Source organism: Podarcis vaucheri (assembly GCF_965113315.1).
Source record: "Podarcis vaucheri genome assembly, chromosome: 5".
Classification (NCBI taxonomy): Eukaryota; Metazoa; Chordata; class Lepidosauria; order Squamata; family Lacertidae; genus Podarcis; species Podarcis vaucheri.
The window spans coordinates 41,494,822-41,517,532 of NC_138763.1; the positions used below are offsets into that span (position 1 = coordinate 41,494,822).

Sequence of the window (22,711 nt, forward strand, 5' to 3'; positions counted from 1 at the left end):
TTCTTCAGGCAGTAAGAAAGCCAACAAGCCCTCTCCCCTTCCCATATTTTCACTTAAACTGCTCTCACACATATATTCAAGATGTCAAGTTGGTAGGAAGACTGGAAGGTGTCCCAATGCAGATGCTTCTTTTTTTGCCTCTAATCCTGTGCCTAAAAAGAATAATTTAGCAGGTGATGTTCTTCCTACCACTTATCTTTACCACTGAAAAAACATGTCAAATTTTTGGCTGCTAAAGAAATAGAAGGGCCAAGAAAAGAAGAGTCAACTAGAGTTGTGCAAAGCCAGCTATTTTATTTCCATGAAGTCTTCTATATTTCACATCTTTACATGCACAAATGTATGTGCCTTATTGCAGGTTGCTCGCTCAATTCACATTTTCAACAAAAATTACATTTCCTAGTTCTAATGCAAAAGCTAGTGATTAAACTTGGCAAAATCCCCTTTCTCGTGAGCATCGTTCATGTCCTTGTTGCAGAGAGGGGGCTTCTCCCACTCCCTGCAGCAGTGTAGAAGGCTTGATACATCAAACAGTACAGTGCATATGAAGAAATTAGCCATTTTTTATCTGCTTCAAAGTACAGCTGCACTAAAGAAAAGTGGAGCCATTGATTTGAGACGATTAATGCAGATGTGTATTAGGAATAAAACGGAAGCTGGCCCAACAATTCATTTTTAAAAAGTGACCTGGGCTGCTTTGGTACCACATCCTTTTCCATTTTCCTTTTCAACAAATATTTTATCTGTTTTCAGAACTGTGGTTAAAAAAATAATGAAACAAGGACAAACACTTAACATGTGTGGACTGTAATTTCCTTTCTGGGCCCGCCTCCCTCCTCGTTCATTCCCCTTGAAAGAGTGCAATCCAAACTCCTCAGAGCCCTTCTACAAGTTCCTAGATGCGTTTCAAATGCATGGGTCAGACTAGAAATAGGGATGATGAAAGTTGAAGCTCATATTAGTCTAACCTCAATATATAAGTGGCTAACTCTAAAACTGCTCCCCCGAGGAATAGCCCAATTGATTCTGAGCGACCAGTTTCAGTCTGGCTGGCAGACAGCAGTCTTAAAACACTCTTCAGAAACTGGCCTTGCTCCCCAAACTCTCATTAACTATGGGCCTGGCCCAAGCTAGTTCCGTGGTTAGGCAAAGATTCATGGACATAGAGAGACAACAGGACTGTACAAGGGTCCCCAATTATAAAATCATAGAAAACAGGAGATACGTAGCCACTCCAGCAACATATCTCTATTTCCTCACATCCAGAAATGCAAGAAGGGCTTTCACTCTTGCTAGAAGGTTAGCCTTGCCCTCACCAGTTCTGGAAGGCTCCTATAGAAGAGTCCCGTACGCACAGAGACTTTGCGCCTGTCCATTAGGGGAAATAGGAAGCCCTGAACATATATTTTTTTAGATGTCCTTTTTATGTTGAGATTTGTAGAGACACCACTGATCCTTTGCTGAAGAGGCTCGCCGATCTTTCAGACAAGTCTAAACTTAATTCTCTCCTCTTAGGCAAAGATCACAAGGCTACCTGGCTGGTAGCCAGATTCTGCACCCAGATTTGTAGGCACAAATCATCCTCTAGAATAAAATATCTTACTAGGGAAATGCTGAAGCCACCCTTTGGGGTGCCCCAGGGTCAATTTTTATGGTAGCGCAAATCTGAGTTGTACAGGTGTATGTATATATCTCAATTTTAACTCATGAGCTATTGCTGCAATCTGCTCCGATTGTATATTTTATCTTTATGAACACTGTTTTTATTGTGTTATGCGAGCTGGTCTTTGACCGTAATAAATTATAACATGTGTGGACTGTAATTTCCCAAACACCTACAAACAATACATGGTTGAAAACAGTGAGTCAGGCATTTAAGCAGAGTGGATTTCACAAGTGGAGTAGACGATAAACCATCCCACATATAAATGGAAACCTTACTCTGTCAAATTGGCCATGTTTTGTGACATATCTGATTATTCATTTATGCTGTGTTATGTGTTTCTGAAAGTGCTATTGCTTGTCAAGCAAACCACTTACCCTGAATCTTTTTCATATGAGCCCCCACAGGGGCGTGAAGGCCAAATCTTTATGTAGCACTGAAAGGTTTGGGTCAGTTTGGTTTACAATGAAGCCAAGACCAGACATCACATCCTCTGATATGAAAGCCTTGTCCTTAATCACTGGTGGGTTGGTCAGAAGCCTGACTGTTTTGACTTAGGGCTCCTCCACACTTCCACGTACCATTTACCCTGCTGCTTCCCACTGAATCGGAGCATCAGTCCCATGGGTGGATGTTTGCTCTGATTCAGTGGTAGAGAGTGGTTTTCCCCAGGGAAAGTGGAAGGGCTCAGTCCCGTGCCTAGAAAGCAGAAAACTCTCAGGCCCATGATTTCTAGATGTGGGGCAAGTGAAGAATGGACTAGCCCTTAGTGTTGAGCAACTGGCTTGAAGTGATACCACCTGAAGACCGTTTTGCTAGTCTCAACCAACTCCAGGTACTTATTTCAGAAGCTGCCTGGCCAGAGAGGTGAGCAGCTGGCTTGGAGTTAAGATGCTTGACCCTGCTACCCCTGGATAAATCATCTAGTGAGTACCTTGAGCCATGATGGCCACAGGAGCTTATGAGCACCAAATAGGCTTTTGTAACACCTGCTCCTGGTTCCTTGTTCCTGCTGTGGTGGAGATGAGCAGAGAGCAGGATTGACAGATGGAACAGCTCTAGACTAAGCAGTTTCCTCCCATGACCATGAACATCTGGCTTCAAGGTGGCTTCTGTGGGGAATTTTGTGATGCTGTTCTCCAACCAAAGAAAATTTACAAAAATGCATATACTAGGGGCAACTGCATTAAAATGGATATAGTATTGCAAATAACATACAAAAAATACATTATGGCTTGCAAAAATATGTGCTTCGGTCAAAACGGCATACAAAGATGTGTTTACTTTGCACTAAAATGCTGTAGAATTCTCATGAGGATTTAAAAAAAATAAAATTCTCAAATTGCTACAGAAATGTGGAGAACTGAAGTTATGAATGGAAAAATGACAAAAAGAGAACCGAAAATGACAAATCCCGCCACTCCTAATGGGAACATTTAGGCCAAAAGGGAGAACATTTCACTGAGTTCTTGTGTTACATAGATTGCAGTTGAGACTGTGTTGACATGAATTTAAATTAGACTTGTTTTATATTTTGATCTAGGCTATGTTTTGTTACTGGACGGATACTTTGTGTTGAGTTTCTCTTACTATTTTGTTTAGTAAATTTGGGCTGCCCTCAAGCAGCTATTTACAAATAGAAAACGCTTCTCGGAAGCTCTTCTCAAATTCATTTTGCAGTTTTCTTCCATCTTCTGCGACATCCTGGCCCTGTAGGGGAAATATAATAGAACATTAGCTTTGATATGTGTGTGACTTGTTGCTTAATTAATTTAGATTTTACCATTTCTCTTCAAAATGTCTACAGCTGGTGGAAACATTTAAATATTTCTGTTGTCCTAGCCATTTCAGGTTATCGTGGCAGTTTATGTACAAGTACAACGAGATTATCACAATGAGATAGTGGGATTTCAATGACAGCTGTCTAGCTTCTGCTTCAAGACCTCCGGAAGAGAACTCCTTCTCCACAAGTAATATACTGAGATCTTCCCACACATAGGTTTGCAGCTATCCAAGCATTCAAAGACAAGAAGGGAGCCAGGTGGGTTTTCTTAGGAACACATGAGGATCACTTAGATGGTTTAGCACTGAGTGACTGTGGTCATTATGAGAGTCATTTGTTTGAGTACATGAAAGGGAGAGGGACAGAGACAGAGAGAAATTGAGTGTCACACTGAATCATATTTTACTTTTTCCTCACTCTTATTCTTTTGGGGTTTTTAATTTCAATGTATAACAGAAACCTAACTTGACCTCCTCACTCACATGTGTTTATCATTCACAGGCAACAAACTGAAGGGAAGGGAAAGACTGATGCTTACTTGATGAAACTGCAGAAAATTGCTGAACATCAGACGCAGATCACCAATGAAATCCCCCACTGTTTCGTAGTGGTTTAAATGCAGCTTCTCTTTAATCCTCTTGAGCCACATGGGGTTATTTGGATAGTTATCATCACATGTTTGGATCTGTTAAATCAGCACCACCAGAAAGCAATATTAGTATAAGTACTGGAAATATTTCTACAATCTCAGCAATAGTGCTCCAGGCTTGTGTTATTTTACTCTTGCCCTCATGACTTACTGTGACTGGTTCATCAGCAAAAACAGCACCTTCAGGCTCACACCAGATCTTTAGGAGCAAGAACTCACATGTCTATAAAACAAAAGAAACCAATGTTCAAGGGCCTCAAATGAAATCAGGAGCCCACGCCGATAGACATAAATTGATTATTTAGAAACAGGTCCCAGCTATTTGAATGAAACTTTTACCAAATTCACCAAAATTATTATTACTGGTTCCTTTAGAGATTTTACTTAGGAATTAAGAAATTGTAATTGGTAACTATTGTTGGTTACTTAATTGATTAAATTTGCATGTGTATAAAACAAACAAAATAAACTGAAAAAATCAATTTTATTTTATTCATCTGAATGAGTTCTAGTAAGGAAAAAGAAGAATTTAAAGAAAAAAATATATGAAGCAACACAGTATTAACCAGTTAGCTGCCATGCAACTAGGATTTCCAGCACCCTCATTTCTAACGTATCTAGCTATCTATTTACAACCTTTCATTGTAGATCTCAGAAACAAAAAATTAAAAATACAGCTACCGAATGTGAGATGGGAGGAAATAAGGTGTGAGTTGCAATCACTATGTACTCCTAGTGTACATAGTGTACACCTAGCAGTGGCCAGTCATTAGCAATTCCCCCACCTCCATCCTCCCCACAAAGATAACTGGTCCTTCCTGACTTCTAAGATCCTCAAGACAGTAGTCAGCTATACAGTGGCATAGCGTGGGTTGTCAGCACCCGGGGCAAGGCAAGTAATTTGCGCCCCCTAACCCATGGATTTGCGCCCCCTAACCCTAACCCCCAGATGTTGCGCCTGGTGCGGCCGGCCCCCCCTGCACCCCCCACGCTACGCCACTGCAGCTATATTTCCTCTTTCCCCAAAATAAAAGGACACTGTCCATTCAATAAATTATTCAACCAGTGGCTAATCCTATACAACACCCTTCCCTGTTAATTATAGCTTAAATATTTAATATGGCATTCTTGCTCTGTGGAATGGCCAGCCAGATGCAATGCCCTGATTCCCAATACAGATGAAACAAACTGCCCATCCAGCAAATAGTAGCAGCCACACAGTGTAGCAGACCAAGTACTCAAGCTGTTTGATAACCAAGTCCAATGAAGAACTGGATGGAGAAACTGGAAAATGAAGCCTTGTGAAGCTCTTTAAAGCTGCAACAGCACTGCTTTTAAACATGCCAGGGGTTCCTCCCACATTTGGGTCACAAATTTTGGGTGTCACAAGGAGAGGTAGAGCTGTCTTGGTGGTAAAAATATTGGGAAGTTTATGACAGAGGTGGCTGGCCTTGCTAAAAGGAGACTTTTTATTTAGAATTTTAAAGCAATTGATGTTCCAGCCCTAATTTTACTACTTTGCTTATCATTAAATTGAAATAGGAAAAGGTTTTACGTTACCCACATTTTTTTGCTTGGCACCCATTTTCCACTTTAAAACCTGGTCTTCTTTGTAGTAAAGGTTACCTTTCCATTTGCAAAAGGTGCATTTCCAAAACCTATAAAAATGCAGTACAAAACATGATGGTAGTGTTAGATGCCATTTGCAGACAATATTGCCATGGTAGAAATTTATTTATTCATTTCTAAAGGTTTGCCATAACCATGACTTTCTTAAACTAACATTCCTTAGAAAAATACTTAGCACCAGAACTAACACGATGACAAGGCTAATCATAATAGTCATTTTTATTAAACACTATCTTGAACTGGAACAAAAAGAAGTAGTGGTATAACATATCACTTGGCTATAACATATTACTGAAAGCTACTGTGCTATTATAGTTTAGCTTCAACAGGACTAATATGCATTAAACAGGAGAGATGAAATATCATTACAAGATTTTATAAACAGTGTAGTTTTGCTTTTATAGACTTGTACCTTATTTAATGTGAGAAAAATAGTGAAATTGATTTGCAATACAAAGTGCACTATTGTCTATATTAATACAAAAGTTCACAGCTGAGCTAGCCTACATCTTGCTAGCCTACAGTTTAGCAAGTTATTGCTGGGCTTTACAGAGTGATGTTGTCAGCACCTGACTTTCTTGACTATTTCGCCTTACTCTAGAACTCAGAGTAGGAAAGCAAATACCAGTACCTTTTCACAGCCAATTCTTCTGGAACATGGCAAGAAAGATGAAATGATTTATTGCATAAACTGCAGCATATATCAGACCCGCCTTCCATACACACTTCACATATGTCATCTGTTGGCTAAAGTAAAAAAAAGAAGTTTGTTGAAACGGTAGAGTGAGAGGGTTTTTTTTATCTGTGATGTTGTTTGTACACCACCTTGTGAGCACAATGGGTCCTGAATGGTGGTTTTAAAAGACTTTAAAAAAGGATTTTCAGTTGGCAGGCATATCATAAAATATCTTCAACAACCACATATACACCTGTGTGTAGTAACAACTTAAAACTAACTTGGTTTGTTTTTGCTACAACAGATAACTTGTAGAAGTTATCTTTGGTTTATGTAGAGGTCATTGAAGGTATCCAATTAATACGTCAATATCCACTTGGTATCTTCCTGTTTTCTCAAGTCTGGCAAAACAGAAATGTAGGAAGCTGGCAAACAGGTAATATTTCTTGGACCCTGAAAGCATCACATCTTGCTGTGCTAGGTGTGTAGACAAAGGTGTCCTTGTAAAATTACTCACCACGGACGGACTACCAGTAGTAGCACTATACAGTCATGGCTAACATTTCAGCTTCTAAGTTAGGAACATTTTTGAATGTCTTCATTTTATATTTTCTCCCTTTATGCATTGCACACATGAAGAAGAGCTTGTTTCTTCAGGCTGCTTTGCCTGTTTTCTTGATCAACCTTCCCCTTCCCACATCCATATTTTTATACTACTACTACAGGCTTGTCTGGAAGTTTTTTATGTGCGCTGAAGGAAGGGGGGGGTAGAAAACTAAGCTGGTGAGGGCCTAAACAGGTCCACTGGGAAACAAGGGGAAGCCGTCACCATGTTTAGGAGAAACTGGGATTTGTAGAAGAAGAAAAAAAGATATTTAAGAAACAAACACACAAACTCCCAAAAGCCCAATGAGGACTCAGCATGCAGAGCAGCTGACCATGTTGAGCATCAGTTGGAAAAGAAAAATTGAAAAGAGGGAGGGATAGTGGAATGCCTTGTCTGAGAGTCTTATAGCAGCGGTAGGCAACGTAGTGCTCTCCAATCACTGGGACTATAACTTCCATGACTCAAAACCATTGGCTATGTTGGTTGGGGCTGATGGGCGTTACGAGTCCAACATTTGGAGGCAACAGAAGGGCTGGAGGACCTCTGGCTTGCAAGCCAGGCCTCTCCATTTGGCCTTCCAGCCCATTTTGGGGAAGCCACACTCACTTGCCCTACACCTGATGTCATACAGGTGGGGCTTCAAAGAAACAATTGGGAGATTAAAGTGGGCTTCCAATTTATCCTTTGCTGGAACAAGGCATGCTCCCAGCTGCCCACCAGCTGATTCGTGGTAGAATAACACCTTGTTCTAGGAGGATCAGGACAGGGCAGGCTTTGCTGCCACCCCAGCTGCCACTGCTTGAGGTGGAGAAGAAAGATAAAGGGGCGAAATTCTTCTCTTTGTTTGCCCCCCCCCCACACTGCCACCAGCAGCCATAGTGGGGGTGGAGAGGGATAAAGGGAAGCATGAAGTTATTCTTTTCCCTTGGCTCTCCCTGCTGCTGCCAGCGTGGCAAGTACATGAAAGAAGCTGCATATTTCTTAAAACGCAGGCTTATTTCTCATGCTTCCCACAGCAGCAGGAGAAGCTTAGGAACCTCGCAACAGATTTTGACAGGTGGGTGGGATAATAATGACACCCTGAGATTGACATGTGGGCAGCCCCACCTACCTGTCTGATTTGGCACTTGAAGATGCTACTGGAACTGTTCAAAAGGCAAGTCACTGCTCAGTTTAAAGCAGTAGTTTCAGTTTAAAGTTAATGAACCTGTGCTCGTGCTCGTGACACGGGCATAGCCCATTAAGGCTCCCAATCCGGCCTGTCAGCAAATTGCCAATGGAAGAAGAGATCTGTCTTTTCTTTCATTGACAGTTCACTGTGTTTCTGTACTGGGTGTTGAGAAAGGGATGGGTTGGCCGAGGGCGTACATGTGGCCATCATGACTAAGCCGCTTGTGGCGAACCAGAGCAGTGCACGGAAATGCCGTTTACCTTCCTGCCAGAGTGGTACCTATTTATCTACTTGCACTTGCATGCTTTCGAACTGCTAGGTTGGCAGGAGCAGGGACCGAGCAATGGGAGCTCACCCCGTTGCAGGGATTTGAACCGCCAACCTTCTGATTGGCAAGTCCTAGGCTCTGTGGTTTAATGCACAGCACCACCCGCATCCCTTTTTGAATTAGGGTTGAATTAGGGTATGAAAATTATATTGAACCAGATATAAAGGAGGAAAAGGTTTCATGGGATAGCAGATATTTTCCTTCAGCATTGCCTCACACAAATATGTGATCAGATTCTGAGTAAGAGACAGAGAACAATATTGTTTAAAGTACAGTATACATTTATATTGATAGTACATTATCCGACATGCATCCCATGAAATCTGAAGAAATCAATTAATAAATTGATTTTGGTGGTGGCTCTGCATCTGTAGAATGACCTTTCTACTAAGGTGAGTCTTACCACCTTATTATATTCATATGGATACCAGGTACAAACTCAGCATTTTTGTCAGGCTATTTATGAATCTTAGTACTGCTTTAATGTTTTTGTTGATTATGTTTTGTACCTCCTTATTCTGAAGTAAATATTAATTTTTTTGGAGATGATCAAGACAGAAATGTCTTAATGCATAAATGGACAAATAAAATGTGTAGATGCCCATTTAGATTGGTGCATTGTCTACAATCAACCTAGTAAAAGTGTTCACAGTTTGTTTACCTTATTTTTCCCTGCGGGAGCTCGTGCTGGTTCAGGTAGCATGCCATCCTGAAATAAATATCACATTTATTAGGTTTGCTCTGAGGAACAAACAGAATCCCCAAACATAATCTGAATTAGATGGTGGAAATGAGACATATGAGACATATTACTGACACCTCGCTATTTATATTTAAAATCCAGTAGGAAAATATTTCATTCTGCTGGAACACTCTGCTAATAACCTTAAATTTGCCATGTTTGAGCAAACAAACATCAAAGATGGGCTCCCATGTGAAAAGCTGAATTACTTCTATAATCAATACTATAATCAATCTGTGCCATCAGATTTTTTTTGTTATTTTTATAATAAATATCACATAGTCTTTATTGTAATCATAAAACTTCCATAGATCATTGTTCCATGGAATACAGATCTTGCCTTTAGCTGGCACAATCCTCATGTCTGCTCAGTTCTACATTGTGTTAGGGCAGGAGTCGCCAACCTTTCTGAATCAGTGGGTACATTTCAAATTTTGAGACAGTGCTGGGGGCACAAAATTGTGGGTGGGGTGGAATGGGATAAAACAAAATAAGAAAGATAGCTATCCCCAGCAACCTGATGGAATACCATAGGAAGTCAGCTATGTCCCACTGGTTCCGATTGTGAAGATCACAGAATTTTTATTTTACACACATATGGATACTGTTGCTGTCTAATAGCAACAGAGAGCATTCCTCAGCAACAGGAAATATATACAATGTAGTCACACCACACTCAAATTATTTCACTGAAATTGCTTTGAAGGTATCTGCACGTTTTGTCCCATAACTGATTTTCTAGAAGAGCTGGAGCCTTACTGTTCAAAAAATGAAAAGTCAGCACTCAGCAGTGTCTGTTCAGGGAAACCAGTGGTGGCCTTTGCAGGCAACCTATCACCTGTCTGTGGGCAGCTCTTGTCTTAGGGCATTCTAGAATCTAGACAATGGCTTTTTCATAAAACAATTTGTGCTGCTATTCACTTACAATACAGGATATTGCCCTTGTAACAGGAACGATATGTGTGGATAAATATATGGAAAGCCGTGGTGGCATCATTTGAAATTCCTTTGTAATTACAAGTAAAGAGCGAGGCATTAAAATTATAGCCAATAGAAGTGAACTGCATACCTTTATTAATGTTTCTAAAGGAGCCCCCAGATAGCGGATACTTCTCCTCCAGTTTGTACCTCCAATTTCTCCTTCAATCAGAAATTCTTGTGGTGTGAACCATGTTCCCTTAAAATTCTTGATACATTTCTGTGTAGCTCCTGTAACAGAGAAGTCACACCAGTGCTGCAAGCTTGTCCCATTCAGCAAAGTTCAATAGAGGGAGAAAGAAATTGCCACCAGCAGCTCCTTTTCCAATATTTACATTGGAAAAAATCAATACTAGAAATGTATTTCAGCATGGGACCTGCTCAGGGCCAACACCAGACTACAGGAAGCGGGGTCTCTGCTCCTGTCCCAGTCCTTCTCTTTGTGGCAACAGCAACACTATCCTCTTCCAGTCCCAGTGTGATGTAGTGGTTAAGAGCGGTGGACTCAATCTGGTGAACCAGGTTCGCTTCCCCGCTCCTCCACATGCAGCTGCTGGGTGACCTTGGGCTAGTCACACTTCTCTGAAGTCTCTCAGCCTCACTCACCTCACAGAGTGTTTGTTGTGGGGGAGGAAGGGAAAGGAGAATGTTAGCCGCTTTGAGACTCCTTAGGGTAGTGATAAAGCGGGACATCAAATCCAAACTCTTCTTCTTCTTCTTTCCCTCTTGCTACCCCCATCCCTCTTGCTTCCTTCCCTGTCCCCTGAAGTAGCATAAGTGGTGGTGGATTATCTATCATCTGCTCCACATCTGAGATATGAGAAAGGGCCAATGGTGGCTACAAATACTTTAAAAGATTTTCTAGCTGTAGAAAATCTACTGTAACAGTGCAGCCATTTTCTCGGACACCTCGCACAGAGCACTCCTCTGAGCAGTGAGGTGAGTGTCTAGCAAGTCACTGTAGATGGGGACAACCTTGGCTGTAAGCAGTGCGCACATACCACTACCTGAGCATGGAGGTGAGTATTTGGGCAAAAGGCTGGTCTGGTCAGAGGCCCTGGAGTCTTTGGCCAGTGCCCAACATGGCTGACCACAAGCACTGGGCCTGATAATACCACCAGTAAAAAATAGCATTAATTACATGAAGTGTAAAATATGTTTCTCTTCCAATGTTCATTTGGTATAATTATAATTTAAGTGGGGGGCAAATTTTATCCGCCCAATAAGAATGATCCTGAAAACTGTAGCACCAAATGGTTATATACATTGAGTTGTCTTTTTTCTTTTTTAAAATACCTGTATGGAGAAATTGCCAATTATTTTCAATTCACAATTTATGGGTTGATGTAACTGCAGTGCATTAATGCAGTCTAACTTTGGCCCTCCAGATGTTATTGAAGTACAACTTCCATCAGCCCCAGCAAGCATGATCAGGGCTAACAGCACCCAGGGGGGCAATGTTTTCCCACACATAGTCTAATACACAAATGATATGCTGCACCAATTAAAGTGGAAGAATACAATACAATACTGTTTTGTGATAATTTTTTTAAGTTGAAAAAAATCATTTAAGCATGCATTTCTGAACTGTAATTTGAAGGATTTAAAAGTACTGAAAATCCCATTGTGATATAGATAGAATTACTCCAAGTTACCCAGGATTCAATGGGAAATAACAAACCAATTTCCTACAAGACTATTTAAGTGTTCCCAAACATACAATTACACCCACATACTGCCACATGGATGCATCTTTCTCCCAACACACTCATGGGCACAAACACAAAGATTTTAACTTCTTATTGCTATAAAATTCTCTTAAAATATGTAATTACACATACAATTAAACTGTTTCGAAACAATGTTTACCTGCTGCCAATTTTTCCTTATATAAAACACCTCTAGTTTTTCCACAAGTAACAATCACTGTTGAGCCCTGGACAATCGGCTTGTCTTTGTTAATATTTTGTATCCCTTTTCCTAGAGGAAATCAAAAAAATGATGTCAAATGCTGCAATTTCCATATTTTGGGTTTCCAGAAAATGACAGCAGTCTTACCAAGTTACAGATCCTGCTGATAAGATGTGGCATGAAGTAGCTTTTCATATCACCTGAAAATATATTGGGACACAATTCTAAACCAAAGATACTGTCAGGTATGTTGGCAGGCAAGGGAGTTTCCCCTCCCTCCAGTAGCTTCTGATAAAAAGTAATGAGCCTCTGGCAGGTTTATAGTCCGTTTTATTTATAACGACATATTGAGAGCAGCATCAAACCACCCTCCCCATGGATGGCAGTTGCTCACTCTGAATCCACTCCTCTTCTGCAGCAAGAAGCACACTACCGGTCACCTGTCCCGCCCCTGCACTTCCGTTGTTCCTGGACCCTTTTAGTCCTCCGAGTTTGGGGGGGATGGACTTCCCCACCACTCGATTGAAGAATCTCCTAAATGCTCCCTCCCTCCTGGTTGCCTAGCTACTATCTCAAAGCTGTCCAGCTCTTCCCCCTACTGTGCAGCCTCTGAATCTTCTCGTCTCTCTGCTTCTGGGAACATGGAAGGCGGGCGGGGCGAATCCTCCCCCTCCTCTTCTGTTAGAGGCTGCTCTGTCTGTGACTGCATTCCCCCATCTTCGGAGTCAGACCAGTCTCTGGCATCATATTCAGACCAGCCCCCGACAGATACAATGGCTGGAAAGCTACAGGATATGGTGGAAGCTCCACATTGCCAGCATAACTCAAATTGTGACTCCGCCATGGAGATATACTGGCACATCTGCGCAGATGCCCTGATGCAACTCTATGTGTGCCAACTCTTAAGAGAACTGGGAACTGAGAAGTCAGGTTGCAGAATATAACCACAATGTGAAGCAAGTTCCTTGAACTCACATAGGGTCAAGGGGTCAGGTTTCAAGACATAGCAAGAATAGAGCTCCATAGTCATCATAACAGGATTCTGTAATTATTGGTAATGGCTAACATCGCATGCATGCAGTTAAAACAACAACAAAAACAGGGAACTGGGTAATGGAGGCAGGCATTTAAAAAGAAGTGGGCAAAATGGCAGTTAGGAACCAGGGTGCAGGTAAAGGACATATGGACAACGTCCACGCCCAGTTTGTAGGGTGTATGCCAAAGCTGCTTTTGGAGAACTGTGGAAGGGGTTAGTTTGGAGAACCTATGAGGAATCTATACCATTGCACCTTCTTTACCTTTCGGAGTACCACCCATTTTCAAACAGGTGTTAGTTGGTCCTGGAGACATTTTTGCCATGCTTTCTGTCGCACCAGCAACTTTCAGTCCTGAAGAAAAAGAAGAAGCCATTTAGTAGGGAATTGTTTTCCCTTTTTCACTCATTTTAAAAAGAGGAACCAAGGACTCAACTATACAGCTGCAAATAAAACGTTTTAAGTGTGTTGTAAAGCACATTGTACAAATGTGACATTAGATGGTGATGGTGAGCTATGGCAAATTCAACATATTTTTCAATTTTTATTTTTTTAAAAAATCATTTTCACATTTTTAATATGTGGCTAGATTCCACCCAGGGACGCGGGTGGCGCTATGGGTAAAACCTCAGCGCATAGGACTTGCTGATCGCATGGTCGGCAGTTCGAATCCCCGCAGTGGGGTGAGCTCCCGTCGTTCGGTCCCAGCTCCTGCCCACCTAGCAGTTCGAAAGCACAATTAAGTGCAAGTAGATAAATAGGTACCACTTTCTAGTGGGAAGGTAAACGGCATTCCATGTGCTGCTCTGGTGCCGGTTCGCCGGAGCAGCTTCATCACGCTGGCCACATGACCTGGAAGCGTCTGCAGACAGCGCTGGCTCCCGGCCTCTAGAGTGAGATGAGCGCACAACCCTAGAGTCTGTCAAGACTGGCCCGTACGGGCAGGGGTACCTTTACCTTTACCTAGATTCCACCCAAATGCCATGGAATGCCTTCATAGTGCCAGGCCAGCAGTGCAGTTGTGTATTACGCATTTAAAAATAGTGTTTTTTAATTACAAAAACAATGAAAGGAAACACAATACAGGGAACAACAGGAAAAGAGAAATCTGGAAAAACCCATACATTGCTTCATAAAGTTCATACATACTACATATAAGCATCCCATACTAAAAGCATCAGTCAGTGTCAAGTTTCACCAAGTAGTACAAAGTCACTGGGTTTTCAATACCTTTCAATACTCTTAACTGGTATGTTCGCTTCTCAGATATGACTATATTCCAAATGTTATTATACCAAAAAGAAATATTAAGGTCTTTCAAGGCTTCCCACAACTGTGTGATAGACAGCCTAGCTGCAACTAGCAGAAAGATTAGCAAAATGTTTGGTTTTATGTTCATCTTAAATGTCCTAAAAATAGTTACAATTGGGGTGTAATTTGTATTGGATCCTGATTAATACTACTGATTTCCTAATATATGTCAGACTAAAAGTTTTTGACAATCAGGCATTCCCATCAAAGATTGAAATATGTTACCGAGTGACCACAGCTCAGCCAAAACACTACAGCTAGACAAAGGGTAATATATGATAGCTAGCAAACTGGAGCCTTGTACCACCTATGGGAGACTCTGGTGTGGTATTCTGCACTATGCAGGCAGCAATAGACCCTGCTGGTTTTAATGGTTCACACGCTTTTCTGTTTTATATCATTTATTTCACATCCTATGTCTGCCTCCCAGATATTTTTTGGGCTTCTTAATAGGCTGGATGAAATTTCCGACAATTCTCCACAAATCTCTTATATCAATACTTTACCTTCAGATCCTTGGTTTAACAGAACAGTTTCAAATCTGGTAAGGGATCTGGTGCCTAGATACCCTAATTTAGCAGGATCTAACTCAACTGATGTAAGTGAAGCCATCCCATACATACCCAAATCTCCTGTGTCCAGTCTTAGTTGATCCTGGGAAACTGGATTACCATTTTTATTTTAAAAATTGCATTATCTAAAGTATCCTTTTTTCCTCCCAAGACAATAATACCTTCCACAAATTTAACATATTCTCGTCTAATTTTATCCAATGCTTATATACCGTCATTGCCATGAAACATGAATATCAAAACTGAAAAACCTCTTCATATAAAATTATGTTCAGAAGTGCCCACCCTGCTCCATCTATTTTTATGCAATACCTTGATAGCTAGTTGAGGCTTCTCCCTCTGAAAAATATTTTTTTTTATAAGGTTCTGCCATTTCTTGATCAAACTTGGGTGTAAGGAGAAAGGGAAAACCTGAAACAAAAAAGAAAAATTTTGAACAACCTTCTCACTTAGTTCTTATGGGTCAGCAAATTCTGCCTAAAATGAGAAGACTAGTCACAATACCTCCTGAGAAAATGGCTGTACTGTACTTGGCTTAGGGAAAGGTGGAATATGGAACTCCTTACCATAAGGAAAATGGTGTTTTCAATTTCCAAAGATGGATTAGGTATCATTTGAAAATGCAGTCAGCAATTGGCAACTGATTATGCCAACTCTGTTTCCATTTGCCAGCATTTTGAGACTAGTGGGCCTCAGTAAGGGCCCCTTCAGGCAGATGTTTTATTGTGGGTGTATTCTGCAACACATTCTTGACACAATAATAGTCCATTAATGGTGGATTTATTCTGCTTTAGCTTGCTGTGTTTTGTTTCCTTAATGCTACCACGTTATTGCTGTCCAAAGGTGCTATAGCACAACAAAAGCATCACAAAAATATAGCAGAACATTTGTGACATAAAAAGTTATAGAACTTCAGAAGGAAGTTACAGGCTATGCACTGACTTAAAATAAAACAGTGCAACTGCCTCCAGCTTCAGCAAGCGCAAACAATGCTGACAGCAGGAACACATATGACTGTCCCAATAGCCCTATTAGCAGAAATCATCAGGAATGCGCAATAAAAAGGCTACCTGGAGGGTCTCTAATTTTCATCCATCTCAGATAGGTCTTGTAGGTGGAAAGTTTGGGGAGTTCTGCCTTATATTATTGTATTTTTCTCTTCCCACAGTCTATGCCTCAGAAACATTTAGAGACCCATGTAAAATTCACCTTTCAGTGCAGAGAATTCAGAATTGTTCTTCTTTGTCTGGAGTATGTTCTTGCTCCCAGGTCCTGTGGCAAAGCTATTTGTAGCATGCTGGAGAACTGAAAAGAAAGCATGTGAAGAAAACAAGGGCATTAGCACCTTACTATTAAATTAAATGGATAAAATGTGTTGTGAACATCTAATTCAGGGGTCAGCAACATGGCACGGCACCTGGGAAGGCTTCCAGTGGCGCCCCGGGGAAAGGTCCTCTGACTTTGAGCTTTCATTGCTCTTGATTTAAGTAAGTTTCTAGTCCTCCTAAAAAAAAAAGTTATGCAACAAAATGTGCAGGTGCTTTCTAAGCAAACAAGACTGGTGGGGCTACCTTGTATATTTTTCATGATACTATGGACAGCAACAGCATCAGTATATGTAAAATCAATAATCATAATCAGTACCAGCAGGACATAGCTGACTTCCCATTGTAAGCAGGTCCAGCCTGCCAATGAGGTAAGGTGAGGCAAATGCATCAGGTGGTATATCCAGCCTCCACTCCTGCCCTCTGCTTCCTCCTCCTCCTCACCTGCCCATTGTGACACCCTCACCCACCACCTCCATGCCTGCTCTCCGCTGCCCACTCCTCTCCTCTACGGCCTTCTGCTTGGGGTGGGTGTGTGGCATATAGGGGAGGAGCAGGTGACAAGAGTTCTGACAAAGAGTAAGGGCTAGTGACATTTCCTGTTTTGCCCAAAGCTGCAAAATGCTCTGAGCCAGTCCTGATTTTAAGCATGAGATTATTGGGGGTGGTTGTCTCTCTAACTGTGTGTTATGCCATGTTCCCCTTGACAGCCATTTCGTGCTATGCCACCCTCCCCCATGGCAGCCATTTTGTGACCAGTGCCCCTAGCACTCTCATAACTGAAAATGTATCCAGTAGTTGACAAAAATTCAAGATTGCTGATCTAATCATTTATGGTTTATAAGAAACAGCAGCTGATGCAAAGCGCTTAGTACAGTGGTACCTTGGGTTACATACACTTCAGGTTACATATACTTTAGGTTACAGACTCCGCTAACCCAGAAATAGTGCTTCAGGTTAAGAACTTTGTTTTGGGATGAGAACAGAAATTGTGCTCTGGCGGCGCGGTGGCAGCAGGAGGCCCCATTAGCTTCAGGTTAAGAACAGTTTCAGGTTAAGTACAGACCTCCGGAACAAATTAAGTACTTAACCCGAGGTACCACTGTACAGCATCCTTCCATGTATACACATCACAGAGGCTGGATGGCCATCTGTCTTGGATGCTTTAGTTGAGATTCCTGAATTGCAGGGCATTGGACGAAGTGATCCTTGGGAATCCCTTCCACCTCTATGATTCTATATCAACAGTGTAGGAGGAACAACACTGATTGCCTATTTGCTACTGAACTGTGTTTGAGGAGATGATGTTGACATGTAAGGCTCTGAACAGATTAGGACCACTGGCGGAGGAAGAGGAGTGTGGGGGGAGCATCCCGCCCCTGGCAGCGCAATCCCAGTGTGGTGCCATTGTGGCCCCGCCCCCACAGGCGGCACACCACACCCCCAGGACGCACGCCAGCCCCGCCCCGCTCTCCGCCTCCCCCCTCCCCCCCCCAGTGCTGGAGCATGAAGCTCCGCCACTGTTTAGGACAAAGCCTCCTTTCACATATTCCAGCCCATTCACTGTCAAAGTTGGATGCCCCTCGAGTAAGGAGGATATTCTAGACATGCCATATCAAGCAGACATACGTCTTAGGATGACTAGGATACAGCACCATATTCTGACACAGTCAAATAACCTTACCTTAGAGACAAAATGAGCACTTATGGGGAAAGCTGGTAAAAACCTACAATTTAAATAGGCGTTCCTGGGCGCTGATCCTTAGTATTACTTCACTTTAAATATTCTTGTTTATGTTTTCTTGTTGTTTTAGTGTACTGGTTTTATTTTGTAAACCACCATATTATTTTTCACTGTAAAAAGCAGACAATAAGTACTTTCAAATAAACAGAATAATAATAAATTCGCCAGCAGATGGCAGGCAGAGGGCTGAGACAAAGGGAATGCACGGTTGGGAATATTCCGTGGCTCAAACACTCACTACTCCGCCATTTCTCAATAAAATCTGATGATTTTTCTTTCCTTTTGACTATTTATCTTTTATGTTTGCTAGGTAGATTTAGCACAGCCAACAAGATAACTTACCATTTTCTAGGTTTTCGTATATTGGTTTTAAATTTTGATATGCTTCCAGGTTCTCTGGGCAAAAAATCTCCTTTACTGCTGACACATTGTTTGTCATGCTTTCAAGTACATTGTATACCACTCTCTGAAGAGCATTTGCATTTGACGATACCTGCTCAGAACAAATCTAGAAAAAAAAACAACACAAGCATTTTTTAAGCTCATATATAGTAAGTATCCCATTTCCCCATCATATCCAAGATGGTAAACCTAGCATAAGCAAAGAATTCAAATTTAATTCAAATTCCAAGGCCCAGCACAGCTAAAACCCCTCTCCTATATTTTGTATTACAGTAATGGCAAAGAATGCTTCAAGGCATGTGACCTCTTGTTTTTCAGAAACAAGCCACAACCTGCTGCTGTTAAGGAGTGCATCTTCTTCACTTTTTCGCTGGGTCATAACCCGACACTAACTTTCAAGGTGCCTCCTCCTGTGCAATGGTTGCTGTTGTATCCCAACCTCTCCTAAAGGCTCTCAGGATGGAGAGGGGAAGTTATGCTGGGAGAGGACCACTGGCGTAGGTTCACTCTGTGGACACTATGACTGAATGGAGTTTGAGCCCAGATCTTTGCATCCAGGTCTAACACACTGTTCACTACACTTGGTTGTCTCTCATGCTATGTTCCTCCTGCTACCCTGAAAACCTTTCCGGTTATGAATCACGTATAACATCTCCCTATGCCACAGCTGCAACCATTTGCTCTGTGCCATATGGGTAAGGTAAAGGTAAAGGGACCCCTGACCATTAGGTCCAGTCGTGGCCGACTCTGGGGTTGTGGCGCTCATCTCGCTTTATTGACCGAGGGAGCTGCCGTACAGCTTCCGGGTCATGTAGCCAGCATGACTAAGCCACTTCTGGTGACCCAGAGCAGCGCACGGAAACGCTGTCTACCTTCCTGCCGAAGCGGTACCTATTAATCTACTTGCATTTGCGTGCTTTTGAACTGCTAGGTTGGCAGGAGCAGGGACCGAGCAATGGGAGCTCAACCCGTTGCAGGGATTCGAACCGCTGACCTTCTGATTGGCAAGTCCTAGGCTCTGTGGTTTACCCCACAGTGCCACCCGTGTCCTTGCCATATGGGTACTTCAACATTAAAAGCAGCACATGGGAGAAGGATGCTGCAACTTTCCACCTCTTGTTTCCTACCTTCCCTTCAGCCATTTTCCTCCCCTATTGGCTGGCTTCAGGTATTAGGAAAAGGAAAAAGTAACCGATTCCAAGGAGCTAAAAAACAGGCAGTGAGAGTTCAACACTCCCTTTCTTATACATTGCTGATGGTTAAATTAAGACGTCTCCCACCCCTTGCTTTATATACTAGCTGGGCGGACATGTGAACAATGGTCCTATAATGTCAGGTTTTGCTCCAGGAAAAGCTCAGACAGATGTGGGGAATCTTTGGCCCTTCAGATGTTGCTGAACTAGAATTCCCATCACCCCTGGCCATTGACCATGCTTGCTAGGGCTGATGGGAGTTGCAGTCCATCAACTTCTGGGAAGCCAAAGATTCTCCAATCCTGGCTTAGATGAACTCCGAAACCCCAGACCCAACTTAAAAAAATAAATTCAATGTCTATAATAGTCACCTTAAACTGCTCTTCGGATATTATTTTCTTGTCTCGCAGGATAAAGAAAAAGGGAAATGAGTCTTTGATAGCAGCAGAAATCTGCATTTTATTGGCTCGGAACCATTCCAAAATTTCACCCGAAGTACCTAGAGCAGACATGCTACAAACAAAGCAAGATGTATCAGATACCTTCAAAAACTCGATGAAAACAAGAGAAGTGATGGCTATTTGAAGAAAAAGTTCTAGCATTACCGTCGCAACCAAAATCTAGAATTTCATGGAATTAAAATAGGCAGATCCCATTTCTGAAAAGGGAAAGCTATATTTAAAGTGTCCATGGCAGGTGGCCATCCAGCCTCTGCTCAAAAACCCCCAAGGAAGGAGAAAGCCCTTGGAATAGAGCTGAAGAGAGTATTTTCTTCTCCAACCCCTGATGAGGAGGGAAAACATACTATGGGGAGCAACAGAAAAGCAGCATTACAGTGAGAAACCAATGCTAATCTAGCTCCAACGGTCTACTCAATCCTACACGCCTCTACTCAGAAGTAAGCCCAACTGAGTTCTATGGGGCTTACTCCCAGGTAAGCGTGTATAGGTTTGCAGCCTTAGCACTCCAAGACCCCCTGAGGAAACGCATCAGTCCGATCCTGCTGCAGGCGACCTGTTTCTTGGGCGTCCCTCCCTCATCCCCCTTCGCTTGCCGAAACTCAGGCAGCGCTTCGAGTCTCCTCGATCTCTTGAATGAGCGCAGGATTTCTTTGCTGCGACGCCAAGCCCGTCGGAGGCTCCTTCTTCCTTGCGGAGATCAACCGCTCGCGACACTTACCTTTCTGCTTTTCCTTCGCAAAGTGAAGGCTGCACGAACAGGCACCAGGTTAAATAGAAGGATCGACCTTGAAATTTCGCCAGGTGAAAAAAAAAGTGAGGGCGAGAGGGAAATGAAACTGAAAATATTCCTTCTTCAGTACGTCGGACCTCCCACTGGGTCCATGACTGGCTGTTGGGAGATGGATTTGGGTGGAACCTCTAAATTGGCCAATTTCTGGGAAGAAAAGCAGAATCGAAAGTTTTAAAAAACTAGGAAATCAAAACTTCCCTCTCCCTGTGAATCATGTTAGAAACTGTGCATAATGTATTGCTTTTTTGTTGTTGTCACAATCTCTTCCTTTGGAGACCCCACCCTTTGTCTCACACACAGATTGTGACTACTGCCTGAGTCCTGGTATGACCTAAGAGTTCCCCTCTAGTTCCTTTCAGTGCCTGTATAAACAGATTTTGAGATTATGTTTTTGTGGGTCTTCAATGACTGTGTGTCTGCGGTGTGAATGTAAAGGGATGGTTGCACGGAGTCAAGGATTTGAACAGGAATGTACATGTTGCTGAAAGGCCGAGGAGAGCCACTCTGTGTGCCTGGTTCATTTGTCAGAAAATGGTTTCCTGATGCAAAATCTCTCTGCTTGGAATGTGAAAGCCACAAATCCCATCTTGCTTCAAATCCAGACGCTTGCTTCAAATCTCATAAATGAATGTTTATCTGCAACAAACATTGTATGCTGAAATTATTTCCCTTGTCTGAAAAAAAATGTGGCTGAGTCAGACGCTTGCTTCAAATCTCATAAATGAATGTTTATCTGCAACGAACATTGTATGCTGGAATTATTTCCCTTGTCTGAAAAAAAATGTGGCTGAGTCAGAGCTTTCCAATACAAATGCTTTCTGCTGGCAATTCAGACTGCCAGCATGCCATCAATGGGCACAGACAGTTTTTAGCATCTCCAAGACCTGAGGGATCTGGTGGCGTGATCAGAATGTTGGAGGCTACTGGGGTGGAGTCAGGTTGAAACCCCGACTCAGACATGAAGGCAATCTTGGGCCAGTCTCTTTTATCTTGACCTAACCGACCTCACAGGGTTGTTGTATGGATAGAATAAATGGTGGAGAGCCTGGTATGCTACCCTTTGCTCCTTGGAGGAAGGGTGCAATTGAAATGAAACTCATGAGCTTTCATTCTTTCTGAGCACTGTTCACCTCCACCCCTAGTTTATTTGTGACTCTTGCTAATCTAAGTTAAACTGAAGCCATCCATGCTCCTAAATTCACATTGGAATCTCACTTTGGCTACAGCTGGGTACTCAAAGTAAATATAGAAGGATACCCATATAAGTTACTAATAGTCACACAGAACAACTAAAGGTGAGTCGAAGTAGGAAGTAGGAAAATAGCAGCACAATTCTACAGCCTGATTTGAGGTTAGAGATTTATCAAGCCTCAGACATGTTTTTCCCCTTCTAATAGGACCTTTCTGTTTATATGCTATACAGTTCTTTACTTTGAGCTTGAAATACTTCTTTAAATAGCCATGTCATTTATTGCTTTCATTGACTTTTTTGTGTTGTGATACTTCTTGCTTTGTTTATAGCATGTCTGCTCCAGGTACTTCAGATGACTTTTTTTGGTGGTTCAGAGGCTATAAAGTACAGATTTCTTATGCAATCAAAGATACTTTCCCTTTTCTCTATCTCCTGCGAGACAAGAAAAGAATCTCCGAAGAAGACTTTAAGCTGATTATTATAGGCATTGAATTTATTTTTTAAAAACCCCACCTGGACATGTGAAGTCCATCTAAAGTAAGAGTGTGAA

General features: G+C 42.1%; 1 protein-coding gene across 1 annotated transcript; it reads right to left on the bottom strand.

Annotated features, from left to right (window-relative positions):
* Positions 1 to 274: 274 nt before the first annotated feature.
* On the bottom strand, positions 275 to 21,100 carry LOC309531961 (nuclear body protein SP140-like protein). Its single transcript, XM_082221855.1, has 14 exons — positions 20,898 to 21,100; positions 20,090 to 20,231; positions 18,466 to 18,631; positions 16,264 to 16,359; positions 15,367 to 15,465; positions 13,436 to 13,525; positions 12,096 to 12,206; positions 10,318 to 10,457; positions 9,168 to 9,215; positions 6,356 to 6,471; positions 5,660 to 5,753; positions 4,247 to 4,318; positions 3,985 to 4,131; positions 275 to 3,373 (listed from the first exon to the last, which is right to left on the bottom strand). Exons 2-14 carry the CDS (start codon positions 20,228 to 20,230, stop codon positions 3,290 to 3,292), a joined length of 1,404 nt encoding a protein of 467 aa, XP_082077981.1. The 5' UTR covers position 20,231; positions 20,898 to 21,100; the 3' UTR covers positions 275 to 3,289.
* Between the last annotated feature and the right edge of the window lie 1,611 nt (positions 21,101 to 22,711).

Excerpts from the sequence above, each read along its gene's own strand:
- LOC309531961 (XM_082221855.1), bottom strand. The coding sequence starts at position 20,230 with ATGTCTGCTCTAGGTACTTCGGGTGAAATTTTGGAATGGTTCCGAGCC. Across the intron at positions 16,360-18,465 it reads ATACGAAAACCTAGAAAATG|TTCTCCAGCATGCTACAAAT; the intron begins GTAAGTTATCTT and ends CTTTCTTTTCAG. Across the intron at positions 15,466-16,263 it reads TGAATTCTCTGCACTGAAAG|GTTTTCCCTTTCTCCTTACA; the intron begins GTGAATTTTACA and ends TTTTTGTTTCAG.